This window comes from Miscanthus floridulus, chromosome 9 (assembly GCF_019320115.1).
Source record: "Miscanthus floridulus cultivar M001 chromosome 9, ASM1932011v1, whole genome shotgun sequence".
Lineage (NCBI taxonomy): Eukaryota > Viridiplantae > Streptophyta > Magnoliopsida > Poales > Poaceae > Miscanthus > Miscanthus floridulus.
Window position 1 is genome coordinate 22,407,274 of NC_089588.1, and position 14,710 is coordinate 22,421,983.

Here is a 14,710-nt window from a genome sequence, read left to right on the forward strand (position 1 = left end):
GCTGGGAGCAACAGCTAGTGGCAGCAACATATTCAGCTTCTATTGTGGATTGAGCAACGCTGGATTGCTTGCGAGAGGACTAGGAAACAAGCAAAGAACCAAGAAACTGACAAGTCCCAGATGTAGACTTTCTATCTAAGCGGCAGCCAGCAAAATCCACATTAGAATAACCGCAAAGAGAAAGCAACGAAGAAGCAGAATACCAAAGCCCAAACTCAAGAGTGAATCAAAGGTACCTCTTTATCTGCTTCACCGCCTGGCGATGAGAAGTGCACGGTGAAGCCTGGAAGCGCGCACACAGACACATAGCGAACTGGATGTACGGTCGCATCGCCGTTAGGTACAACAAAGACCCGATCATGCTACGGTACTCCTTCTGGTCCATGACTTCTCCTTTTTCATCAGTGTCTAGAGCCGTCATGGTTGACATGGGTGTCGAAAGAGGCTTGGCCTCACCCATATCAAACTTCTTCAGCACATCCTTGGTGTATTTGCCTTGGTGCACGAACATCCCTTCCCTGGTTTGCTTGATTTGTAACCCAAGGAAGAAGGTCAACTCGCCCATAATGCTCATCTCAAACTCCCTTCTCATAAGATCTGCAAACTTGGCAACAAGTGCATGAGAAGAGCCACCAAAAATAATATCATCCACATAAATCTGAACAATGAGAGAATCAATGCCTTGCTTGAGGAGAAAAAGAGTTTTATCAACAGAACCCATTTTGAAACCCTTTGAAGAAAAAACATTTTCAAACGCTCATACTAGGCTCTAGGGGCTTGTTTCAAACCATACAAAGCTTTCTAAAGTTTAAACACATGGTTTGGAAACTTGGAATTTTCAAAGCCAGGAAGTTGGCTCACATAAACCTCTTCCTCTATGTACCCATTTAGGAAAGCACTTTTGACATCCATTTGAAAAAGGTCAAAATCCTTCGAGGCTGCAAAGGCTAAAAGGATCCTAATGGCTTCTAAACGAGCAACAGGGGCAATGGTTTCCTCATTGTCTATAACCTCCTTTTGACAAAATCCCTAAGCTACCAACCTTGCCTAGTTTCTGACCACTACCCCATCCTCACTCTGTTTGTTTTTGAAAACCCACTTGATTCCTATGGGATGGTAGTCTTGTGGAGGTGGTACTAAAGCCCAAACATGGTTTCTTTCATAGTTTTCAAGCTCCTCATGCATGGCATTAACCTAATCAAGATCAGATAAAGCATGTCCAACATCCTGGGGCTCAAAAGAAGCAACAAATGCATAATGAGCGAAGTGAGAGATTTGATATGACCTAGACCATGTGACTCGCTGGTCAATGTTGCCTAACATCTGTTGAGGTGGATGGCATTGCTGAATGTGCCGAGGTGCCTCCCTTGCTGAAGTCACCTCCCCCTCAATAGCAGCTGGTGCTTCCTCAGGTGCAGTTGGCGCAGATTGAGGAAGCTACTCGTACGGTCCCCAAGTCGTGGAAGTAGAGGGGTCAGGACCATGAGCTAAAGTAGTCGAAGCAGGCTCGATAGGGGCAGACGGTGGAGTCAACTCGGGATCACCCCAATCAGGACCTTCTTGCTACTCCTCCACAAAAATGCTTTCACCAAGCTCCTACTCACCTGTACACTCAAAGACAGGGGTTGAGCAAGGCATTGTTTCATCGAATGTGACCTCACAGGTCTCCATGATGCAGTTAGTTTCAAGGTTGAGAACACGATAAGCTCAAGAGTAAGAAGCATAACCAAGAAATATACCGTATGAAGACCTGGACTCAAACTTGTCCAAATTACCTTGTTTCAAGATGAAGCACTTGCATCCAAACACCCTAAAATGGCTTACCTTGGGTGGACGACCAAACCACAACTCATAAGAAGTTTTCTTCATGAAAGCTCGAAGGAAAATGCGATTTGCAACATGGCATGCAGTGTTGATTGCTTCAGCCCAATATTTTCTAGGAGTCCTGTGCTCATCGAGCATCGTCCTAGACATTTCAACCAAAGTCCAATTTTTGCGCTCAACGATGCCATTTTGCTGAGGAACATAAGGTGAGGAAAACTGGTGTTCGAGACCCAAAGAAGAGCAGAAGGTTTCAAACTAAGTATTATTGAATTCAGTGCCATTGTGACTGCGTATAGCTCTTATGGCATTCTTTGGCAACTCAGTCTGTAACCAAAGAATCAAGTCTTGAACCAAACAAAATGCCTTGTCCTTACCCTCCATGAAAAACACCCAAGAATACCTCGAAAAATCATCAACAACCACAAGCACATACCACTTCCCACCCACCGAGTGTACCCTAGCTGGCCCAACAGTATCCATATGCAACAGCTCACCATGTCACATTGTCATCACTTGATTTACTGGGGGTGTGAAGTAGCAACCATTTTGCCACGGTGACAAGGGTGGCAAACCAAATCTTTCTCAAACTTCAATTTGGGCAATCCGCTGATTAGATCAAGTGAACTCAACCTAGCAAGTAAGTCGAAGCTCAAATGACCAAGTCTACTATGCCACTTCCACAATTCTGAGGAAGATCCGGCCACCAAACATCGAGAAGAGCCCAAAGAGTGTGAATAATCAGCTCAAAAGACATGGCCAAAAGGGGTAATCCGACAAACAAGATCCCCCTAAGAATCAAGAACTCGAGAAAGGCCTTTCTTAAAGCGCACTTCGAAACCGTCCTCAAGGAGTCACGAAACCGAAAGCAAATTGAAATGCAAATTGGAAACAAAAGCAACATCCTTGAGAACAAAGCTCCTGTTGACCCGAATGGTACCATGGGACACCACCTTACCTTTGTTGTTATCCCTGAAAGTGATGTACTCCTTGTGTTGCATGGGGTCGAGGCTGGAGAACCATTTGGAGTTTCCAGTCTTGTGGCGCGAACAGTCAGAATCGATGAGCCACGTGTTCTCTAGGCCTCTGTCCTACTCAATAGAAAGACATGGGGTAAGCAAATGGCACAATAGTGGGGTTAGTAAACTTGAAGGATACCAGTGTCGAGTCATTTGCCCTGGAAAAGTGTTAAGAAACACACCAAGCATACCATGTCCCATTTGAGAAAAGCGATCACCACGATGGGGAAAACATGGTCCGCTAAAGCTAGGGGACTGAAAGCCACCGCCATGGACTTAGGGTCATGAGCACGACCAGAACCTTGCTGGGCATGACCACTGTGTGGTCATGTAGCCTGAGGCCTAGCACCTTGAGGCATTGCACCTCTTGTCCTAGCACTGTGCCTCTGAACAGGCGGTACATGTACGCCATGGGGAGGATGGTACATGTTCTGGTTGTTCAACTCATACTCTCGCCACTTATCTCTCTTCCTCCTAAAGCAGAACTCCTCAATGTGACCATCCCTATGGTAGTACTCATAGTGATACCTCACCTCTCTCTTGGGTGGCTAGTTCACTCTCTTGCGGGTATGGTTCACTCTTGGTGACTATTTGGCTTTAGGAAGGGGATCCTCAGAGATGTTGGGTAGAGTGTCAAGTGGGTTGCTGAGATAGTTAGGTTTTGGAATCCACACTTATTTCTGAGGTGGAGCTTTTGGAGGTTCTTCATACACTCCATCCTTGATGGTGGGTGGAGTTGGCTTAGGTGGAGTGATTTTGATCAATTTAGGAGTGGTGGTAGGTTTCTCACTTGGTTTCAAGCCACTGCACTCACCAACCTTACCATAGAGATTTTCACCCTTCTCACCTAAAGGAGAGCCTACTCCCTGTCCACCAATTCCCTTTCTGAATTGGTTGACCATCATGCCCAACTGCGGCTCACTACAAGACACCTAGCTCAAGATGGTCTAAAGATTTGTGTTTTCTTCCTCGGTTCTCATCTTGTCATGTCTATAGGACTCAAGCTCAAGCACCAAAGCCTCACAAAGCGAACACTGTTGATGGTGAAAATGTCATAAATTTACATACACAAAACACTATCAACAGCCTCGGAATCAAAGGGGGAATAACGTATCATGAGCATATTTTATCAATAATAAGTTCTACTTGTACCTTAAGGTATTTTTCTATAGGGAATGACAACTGGAGAAATATGAGCCTGTGGGACCCCATAAGGGGGTCGGCTGACCCAACTATGGGCCCACCAAGCTGTGCCAAGTCACCATGATCCATGTCAAGGCACCCAAGGTCATTTTCCACCCTTGGATCACGCCTGTGTTTTCTCTCAAGGGTGGAGGATCAACTCACATGGATTAATGGGCCCACGAGGATACAAACCAACATCCCATGGTGAAAAGTGTTGGCGGTCCTTAACTCCTATTTTCAACTACCAAATATCCACTAAAACGAACACCAAACATAGAGGTAGGGTTTATAAACTAACAGTTTCCACAAGTTTGATGATTATTCAGGACATGTTAGAATAACATAGGAAATGAGCTTAAGGTATACAAGAAACATAACAAAACAAACACCTGACATGAGCCTAAGGGGGAGAAGGCCCACTACCAGGCAAATCAGGGACCAAAACATGTGGAGAATAAACCCAAAACCAAATCAAACCATCTTCACTCGGCATTAAACATCCATGGGCGTGGCCTAGACAATACCAGAGGCCTGCTAGATCAAGGCAATGCCAAGACAGCCCAGAAAGGGTGCGGCCACCCCCTACTGGCATGCCTCAAGCCCATCTTCATTGTGGTGGTACATTCAATGCACCAGAGGGCAGTGCGGAGTGGATCCTTGGAATATTCCTCTCCAAACCGCCTAACCAATTGCTATAAAAGGAGAGGATCCCCCCTCAAAAGATAACACACAAGAGAAAGAGCAAGAGCAAGAGCACCACTCCATGGGCTTAGGCTCTAGCTAGCTAGATAAAAGTAGTAGGGAGAGATGCGAGGGATAGTTTGGGGAAGTGCCGAACCTATCAGTAGTCTCCCCAAGCTTATACCTCAATGAGCACCTGCTTTGTACCTTGATAGATACTTTAGATAAGTAAGTGTTTGTGATTCTTATGGTATTAAGTCTTTTGGTTAGTTAAGCTTCACTCTTATTTGCTTGTGGATTCATCATCCATTCTCGTAACAGATACTCTAGTAGAGGGCCCTGATGAAGACGGATAACCCTATACGACGCTAGAGTAGTAGTCGATAGCATAGACGTGGTGTCTAGGCTAGAGGCTACCTTCGTTTGCCTCGTGCCCCATGGTTGAGGGGCAAGCAGTAGGTGGTGATAGCCCTATCCGTACCTTGTAATCCCCCACATTCGGATTTAGCGTAGAGCTACAGGCAAGGATCAGTTGGTAGACCAGGTGCAATCCGATGCCTGAAGTAAGCAAGTAGAAGTAGAGTTTATCTTTCCACAGACCCTACAACCATAGGAATCCATCTCTACCCTTATCAGCTATCCTTGTGTTGTCCTTGGATGAATTAGCTAGAAGAGTACCTCCGTTCCCTATGGAAAATACGATACCTTGAATAGTTCTGGGTGAAGTGCTACAATGGTAAATCAGTGCTACAACCCTAGCTTAATAGCCTTGGTTTGGGCACAACCCTTATCCAGGCGTGATAACAAAAACCCTTGCAATCACCTGCAAGAGTTCAAGAAAATGTGTTCATGCCTGAGCATCTCTGGCATGACACAAGAAACTCTAAAGTGGAAATTGCTTCCCTTCTCTCTCACGGGGAAGGTGAAGCAATGGTACACTCAAGCCATAGAAAGTACGAATGGGGGCTGGGATGAACTTAAAGACAAATTTTATCTTGCATTCTTCCCTATGTCTCGTATCGTCTCTCTACCAAGGGCAATCCTCGATTTTGAGCAGTACGAGAAGGAGTCTATAGGTGCAGCCTAGTCCAGATTCTTAGTTTTAATACATTCCAACATAGATTTGTCTTTACTTGATGGCGTATTATTGCATGTCTTTTGTTCAGGTCTTGACATAGAGGCTGACCTATTCCTTGACATGACTGCTGGAGGTCGTTTTACACACAAACCTATGACGGAACAAGTGACATTCCTTGAACACTTCCTAGACAGACACACTTCCCCCATCATAAAAACCAAACCCCTCTAGGAGAAAGTCATGTCAAGTTTTGAGGTGTCCTCATCAGCCGAATCCAAACCCATACCATCCATAGATTCGACTCATGAGCCCTCACCCAAACCACGAACACCAAAGGAAAGAGTAATTCATCCTTCAGAGTTCCCTATCGAATTCAAGGACTATGGCAATACCTCGAAACACTCTTGACACGAAAAGCTTACACTTCCTTCTAAGGAAGCTTCCCCTAAAGCAAAACCATCAAAGGAATGGTTAATGGAAGTGAAATGTTCTTCCAAAGCAATTCAGATTCTATCACCTTCCATGACCACACCTTGTTTGTTAAGGGGAACTATCATAGAAGCCCTTCACAACCCCATGGTCAGGACTAATATCATGTTAGAATTCCTGGCCGAAACTCTCTTGGGCAACATGCCACTAGTCCTGACCAACAAACTCTTCAAAAGTCCATTAGGACTCATCTTTGAGTGTCGTGGGATTGCCAGGGCCGTGCCAATCAAAATAGACAAAATCAAGGTTCACTTAGATTTCCATATCTTTGCCATCCTCGATTTTGATCTTTTCATTGGCTACCCCTATGAAAAACATTGTCAACAAAAACTGTCCCTTGGGAGCATTAATGAAAAGTTGGGAAAAACTGCTTTCGCCACTCCTATCTTTCACCTAGAAATCCCAATGGCGAAGCATCATCCCAACCATGATTCATTCGAGGAGGTGAAGTTCGTTTCCCCGTTCATTTCACCTGAGCTTTCTTCACATCCTTGTGAAATAGAATGTCCATCATCACCCTCGCTCGAACTTAAGCCATGTCCCTCTGGCCATCAAAACGTTGTTCTCGGTGGTGGTCGAGATTCAACGTTGATCCTACACGATATATCTCTTGAGAATGAAAACTTGTGTGGCATGGACACCTTGCTTAGTACCACATGCTACTATGAGGATCCCAACCATCTCTTGATCCTTGTTTTCAAACTTTTTAGGAGGATGGTTGTGGATGCTTTTATTTATCACAAATATTGCAAATCCCATAGTTGCACTATGATACTAACCCTGCAGCTTGAACGATGATGCTAAATGCTTGATGGTGAAGCTAGGAACTACACCATCACTGATAGCTATAGGATGAAGTTCCCACAGTCAAGCTTATGACCATAAACTAAGCACTACCAGGAGATACCATGGATTATCATAAAAAAAAGAAGAGAGAAAAAAGAGAAGAAGAGAGAGAAGGAGCAGGGTAGCCCCACGGTGCCACCATAAATGCCAATGTGCCGCCTAACTCCACCCAGCATTGCTTCTGTGCGCATGCAAGCCTGGGCCCACTTTTCACCCATTACCGGCTTTGCATAAATTTGTTCTAGAAAATCGTTCGCACATACAAGCAAGAAGGGTTCTCCTCTTCTAGACCTTTGCTGCTACCACCAAGGCCCATGGTCTGTACACACTATTTGTGTGTGTGGCCTAGCCTTGTTGCTCGCCTGAGCAGGACCATATGCGATCAAGCCACCGCTGCAGTAGCCTCAAGCCTCTATCCACATACGTTGCCGGTAAGTACACTTAGGTATGCAAAGGTAAATAAAAGTTCACCAACCTCTTTACTCAAATTTATCTCCATAAGAATATAACTTACTCATACAAGTTCATGCTTCCCTTGTTTATGTCATATGCTCTGGTTTGGGTGTATTTACATGTGCACATGTAGTACATCCATAGGATTTTTAAATTAAGCATGGTGCTTAGGTTAAAACAGCCTTCTTTAACCAAAATTTAACATGGTGCTGAATTCTGGTTAATGAACCTTGAGTTATTACTTTCATAAACACTAGAGGTAATCTATAATGGAGATAAATCAAGGCTAGGAATTTTCTGCAAAACTTTACTTTAGCTTTGCTTGAGTTATACTAAAAGATAAAAAGTTGGGTGAACAAATAAAAATAAAAAAAATAAAATCTATAATAATAATAATAATAATAAGATAAAATAATAATAATAATAATAATAATAATAATAATAATAATAAGATTTAGGTTCCCCAGTGCTCAAGCCGGTAGAGTCCTTGTTTGTTTTTATTTTTGTTTTTCTGTTGAATAAAGTAGGTACAAGAATAAGTGTGGGGAGATCTCTCAAGCATAACAAACACACGTTCGAGATCTCCCACCAACATGTTGCACAAACATCAACTGATGCAGCATGCGGAAGGACAGGATAGATGGCACCAGAGAGGATTGGCCGAACCTCTGGTTTAGCCAAACCACATCTGACTACCCTTTAACTCCTTCCTCTTCTATGATGGTTTGCGCAACTTTACCCTCAACTCCCTACCTTGACTAAACTAAAATTGAGCAAAGTAAAAATGTAAGTTTACAAAACAAATGACACTCAAATCTCTATGCTATCCTATGATTTGGTTTGCATACTCTTTATTCCTCGCCAATACTTCTATAACTTGTGAACAATTTATCATAGGGAACCTATGTTATCTAAGTAATTGGAATATATGATATAGCAGGATGAAAATGAACCTTGCTCTCTCATGCAAAGAACTTGGGATTTATTTTGCAAAAATAAAAAATTCAAATAGCATGCTCCTCAATGATATTCAAATTCCTACTAGAGTCATATCCAGGTATACATGTTTGAACCTTCTACATATGCTACTTGCTATTGCATTGAGTTTTGTCAAGTCTTGTTAACCCTTGTTGAGAACGTTATCATGCTTTCAAGATCAAGATCACATACACTCCACATACACATGCTGCTCCTACACTGGGAGTACGCAAAAACATGCATTCATTTAGATCCACCAAAATATTCTACTCCTACACTAGGAGTAGACAAAAATATGTTAATTAGATAAATACTCCATATCCTAAAAGATTGTGATATCTCTCTAAATATGTGGTTTAGAAGAAGAGACATAGGCTATGCAAAAGTTTGAAAAAATATAGACACATGAAGGTCCAAGTACAAAAAAATGATGAGCACATGAAGGTCATATATTGAAAAAAGAAGAAGAGATAGCCATGTTCTCAAAATAAAAACTACAAAGAGAGATCATTCATGTAAAGGAGTATAGTATTTTATCATCATCCATACACATGCACATCTTGATCTACAAGTATGACATCTTTCTCCTTGGATCCAAGTTTTGACTTAACAATACATGCAGTGCAAGTATGCCTACGTACCTTCCCCTACCTAAGCTCCACATAATCTTTGTAGAAGTAGGGAGAAAGAAGGCAAAATTATGATATGCCTTGGTGAGGAATCATAAACATTTTGAGTGATTCGAGAGAATCATTTGAGGAGTAATGCTACAATTACTTTTTCAAAATCAAACAAAAACCCAAGTATCTGAGCATAGTAAAGTAATAGGATTTGAATCCATACTATTCCATTATTCAATTACCCAAGATAATATGGTAGACACTCCAAAGTTCATAGGTTAAGGTGAGGCTTGGAATAACTTGTATGCAGATTTCATATCAAGGAGATGAACCATCTTAGTCCTTGAACTTTACTCGAGGACGAGCAAAGGACTAAGTGTGGGGGAGCTTGTTGGCGGTCCTTAACTCCTATTTTCAACCGCCAAATATCCACCAAAACCAACACCAAACATAGAGGTAGGGTTTATAAACCAATAATTTCCACAAGTTTGGTGATTATTCAGGACATGTCAGAATAACATAGGAAATGAGCTTAAGTTTTATAAGAAACACAACAAAACATACACCCAACAAGAGCCCAAGGGGGAGAAGGCCCACTACCAGGAAAATCAGGGCCCAAAACATGTGGAGAATAAGCCCAAAACCAAATCAAACCATCTTCACTCGGCGTCTAACATCCATGGACGTGGCCCAGACAATACCAGAGGCCCAACAGACGAAGGCGGTGCCGAGACGACCTAGAAAGGGTGTGGCCGCACCCAGGGGGCGGCCGCCCCCCAACTAGCGTGCCTCAAGCCCATCTTCACTGTGGCGGTACATTCAATGCACCAGAGGGAGGTGTGGGGTGGATCCTTGGAATATTCCTCTCCAAACTGCCTAACCAATTGATATAAAAGGAGGAGGAGCCCCCCCTCAAAAGATAACACACAAGAGCAAGAGCACCACTCCAAGGGCTTAGGCCCTAGCTAGCTAGAGAAAAGTAGTAGGGAGAGATGTGAGGGAGAGTTCGGGGAAGTGCCGGACCTGTCGGTAGTCTCCCCAAGCTTGTACCTCGACGAACACCTGCTTTGTACCTCGACAGATACTTTAGCTAAGTAAGTGTTTGTGATTCTTATGGTATTAAGTCTTTTGGTTAGTTAAGCTTCACTCTTATTTGCTTGTGGGTTCGTCGTCCATTCTCGTAGCGGATACTCTAGTAGACGGATAACCCTATACAATGCTAGAGTAGTAGTCAATAGTGTAGACGTGGTGTCTAGGCTAGAGGCTGCCTTCGTTTGCCTCGTGCCCCACGGTTGAGGGGCAAGCAGTAGATGGTGATAGCCCTATCCGTCCCTTGCATATGTTAAGAAATACCAACACAAAGATCAACACATACCCACTCTACTTCAACTAGGGACACACCACAACAGAGGGGATGGGCCCACATGGCAGAGAGGGGGTCGACCGACCTCCCTGTGCACCCACCGCCTTGGTGCATGCTTCCATGCACTTAATCCATTTGCACCCTTGATCAATGGTGGTTCCAAGGTTTGTTTCATCCAATGGCCATGGTGGAGAGGCACATGGATCGATGACGTGGTGCTAGAGTACCCCCTACTCCACCTCCACCTATAAATAGGGTCTCATTCCTCCATCTTCAAGCAGAGCCTTCAAGCTCCCAGTGAAGAGTAGTGTAGTTCCACTCTTTCTTAGTAGTGGAGTCTAGTCTGGGAGTTAGAGTTGAGTCGAGCTTGCTCAGGTTTCCGAATTTTTCTTATTGAAAGGTCCTAAATGGCTTGAGGGAGGGTGAATAGCCTAATAAAAATTTCTACAAAACACTTAGAGCAACTAATTAGTCAATTAGATAGCGAAGCTTTTTGCTCTAGCTCTATTAAGTGTTGCAAGCCACCTATCCAAGCAATTCTAGTGAATTATAGTTTCTATGGCACACAATGCTAAGTCACTACTAAACACTAGTGAACTAGCAAGACTAATCAAGATACTACACAAGATATTAATTATGAAAGTAATGCACATGGGATAGATAAGGTTACCAATGCCGGCAAGAGAGAATCAATCAATGAATACCAAATGAACCAAGGAGACCAATTGACACAATGATTTTCTCCCGAGGTTCACGTGCTTGCCGGCACGCTAGTCCCCGTTGTGTCGATCACACACTTGGTGGTCCAGCGGCTAATAGGTGTTTCACAAACCTAGCCCAACAATTGGGCACCACAAGAACCGACCCATAAGTGAGGGTAGCTTAATGAGACGAGCAATTTACTAGAGCTACCTTTTGGCTTCTTCGCCGGGGAAGGCACAATACCCCTCACAAAACACTAGGAGATGGCCACAAACAATCACCAACTCGTGCCAATGCTCCTCCGCTGCTCCAAGCCATCTAGGTTGCAGCAACCACCAAGAGTAATAAGAAAACCACAGCAACAATGATCCCCAAGTGCCACTAGATGCAATCACACAAGCAAATGCACTTGGAATCACTCAATCTCACTTTGATTTGCACTATCAAGCAAGGAGATGAGTGGGAGGGAGTATGCTTAGCTCAATGGGATGTCAAGAATGTCAAAATGCCAAGAGAGCTCCCCCAAAGCCGGCCAACTTATATTTATAAACCCCCAAAGGTTACATACCCATTGGCCAACTTAATGTGCTATCTGCGCATCGACCAGATGCGCTGTAGGGTGCACCGGACGCGTCCGGTCACCAACATCCGGTCGTCCATAGGACTCCACGTGTCCTAGCCTTTTGAAACTATCCATTGGCGCCCAACGGCTAACTTACGCGCGCTTGATGTCCTCAAACCAGACGCGTTAGGTCGATTGACTGGACACGTGACTCCTCAGATATTCAATTAAAATCTTTTGGATTCATGTTGCTTGCCCAAACATTTTACCATGTGTAAAGGATATGGACAAGTTTCATAAACTCGAATTGGTAGCATTAGCTCCCCCTACATATGTGCTAAGAGTTTGGATTGAAAGCTTGCACATATGCATGGATATGAATTGTGGGAGAGTAAATGACTACCAAAAGATGCTAAGGTGTAAAGAATAGACCTTTGAAGCGTGATACCAATCAGAGTTGCCAATATACAGCATCCTTAACTAGATACCACTTGTAAAACCACTTGTAAAATAAATACAAACAAGAAACCTCATGAGATCAACTTTTAGAAGCAAGGCTCTAGTACCACTTGTGAAAGCAACAACATATCTAGCTACCTAAGCATGCTAGTATTCAAAACATCATTAAAGTTCTACTACTAGCATACACCACACAAGCATACATCTAGAATTTGACAACTTGTGCAATGCGAGCAACCATATGTAAGTGCACATACAAATGCAATAAAAAAGTTTATGAGCTTGCTCCCCCTACTTGTGTGCTCAAATTCTAATTGATCCCCTTCTTTTGTCATATCTCTCCCTTTGAATCTCTCTTCCCCTTGAATCTATCTTTGTGACTAATCTCTCCCCCTTTGTCATTAATTGCCATAAAAGATATGGCTCAAATTTTAGCTTGAGATAGTCAATCAATGGGGTGAGAAGGATCATTATTCCAATTTTGGTTCAATCTAGAGTACTTGCTTAAGATATTTAACTCGGTTTGAACCAATGACAAGCTTATTCACACCTCTTGTAAGGGTTATCTTGACAATGTTGAGTTAAACATTTTTAGCTCATTTTCTTAGACCAAACAATAGGTTCACAAACCCACAAACATGTTATATGTTACCACTAGATCATATTAAGCATAGAAGCAATAGTGTCATCATATAAGCATCAAATTCTTTTGATTTGGGTGAATGAGCTTATCAAATGCAAGATATGGCTAGATGTTCTACACATGTCCTTAGCAAAGTATGAATGCATGTCAATCAACTTTTACCTTGTCTTGCTCGAAGGAGAGGCATGTCATATATGTGGGGGGGCATCAACTCATATTGGAGAAGTCAAGTATGTTCAATTCATTCCTAATCTTGCAAAACCTTTTCTCATCAAGTGGTTTGGTGAATATGTCGGCAAGTTGATCATCGGTGCCAACACTCTCAATTGCAATGTCACCTTTCATTTGGTGATCTCTTATGAAATGATGCCTTATGTCAATGTGCAAAACTGGGTTGTTGGTGAGCTTGATTGCACTTTCATTGTCACATAGCAATGGCACTTGTTTGAATTTTACTCCAAAGTCATCCAAAGTAGCTTTCATCCAAAGTAATTGAGCACAACAACTACCGACGGAAATGTATTCGGCCTCTATGGTAGATAGTGCTACACTATTTTGCTTCTTTGATGACCAAGATACAAGTGACCTTCCCAATAGTTGACATGTGCCCGATGTGCTCTTTCTATCTACCTTGCATCCCGCATAGTCAGAGTCCGAATATCCAATTAACTCAAAATGAGACCCCTTGGGATACCACAATCCAACATCTTGTGTATGCTTCAAGTACCTCAATATTCTCTTTGTTGACTTCAAATGACTTTCTCTTGGTGAGGCTTGGAATCTTGCACAAATGCATATACTAAACATGACATCTGGCCTTGAAACGATCACATAGAGTAGGCTTCCAATCATTGACTGATATAACTTTTGATCCACCATATTGCTACTAGCATCACTATCCAAATGTCCATTTGTTCCCATGGGTGTGCTAATTTCTTTGGTTTCTTCCAATCCAAATTTCTTGATCATGTCCTTGATGTACTTGCCTTGACTTACAAATGTGCCATTTTTCATTTGCTTGATTTCAAGACCAAGGAAGTAACTAAGCTCTCCAATCATGGACATCTCAAATTCATTTGTCATCATTTTTCTAAACTCTTCACAAAACTCTTGATTGGTTGATCCGAATATGATATCATCAACATAGATTTGCAACACAAACAAGTCATTGCCTATCCTTTTGGCGAAGAGAGTGGTGTCAACCTTTCCCATCTTGAACCCTTTAGAGAGGAGAAAGTCCCTCAACCTCTCATACCATGCCCTAGGTGCTTGCTTCAAACCATACAATGCCTTCTTGAGCTTGTAAACATGGTTGGGCTTCTTGTCATCTTCAAAACCGGGAGGTTGCTCAACATACACCAACTCATTGATATATCCATTTAAGAATGCACTTTTCACATCCATTTGATAGAGCTTGATGTTGTGGGCACAAACATAAGCTAATAGGATTCTAATTGCTTCTAGTCTTGCAACCAGTGCATATGTCTCACCAAAGTCAAGTCCTTCAATTTGTATATAGCCTTGTGCTACCAATTTTGCTTTGTTTCTCACAACTATGCCATCCTGATCTTGCTTGTTGCGAAAGACCCATCTAGTACCAATCACATTGTAGTTCTTTGGCCTCTCAACAAGTTCCCATACTAGGTTACGGGTGAAGTTGTTTAGCTCTTCATGCATAGCATTTACCCAATCAATGTCCATCAAGGCATCTTCTATCTTAGTTGGCTCAATGGATGATACAAATGAATAATGTTCACAAAAGGATGCCAATCTTGATCTAGTTTGCACACCACTTCTAATGTCACCAACTA

The 14,710-nt window shown here is 42.7% G+C and overlaps 1 protein-coding gene across 1 annotated transcript; it reads right to left on the reverse strand.

Annotated features, from left to right (window-relative positions):
* Positions 1-226: 226 nt before the first annotated feature.
* On the reverse strand, positions 227-721 carry LOC136479449 (uncharacterized mitochondrial protein AtMg00810-like). The gene has a single exon (XM_066477319.1). The coding sequence runs from the start codon at positions 719-721 to the stop codon at positions 227-229; it is 495 nt and encodes a 164-aa protein (XP_066333416.1).
* Positions 722-14,710: the final 13,989 nt, after the last annotated feature.

Bases quoted from the DNA above. Each gene is read 5' to 3' on its own strand.
- LOC136479449 (XM_066477319.1), bottom strand. From the start codon at position 721: ATGGGTTCTGTTGATAAAACTCTTTTTCTCCTCAAGCAAGGCATTGAT.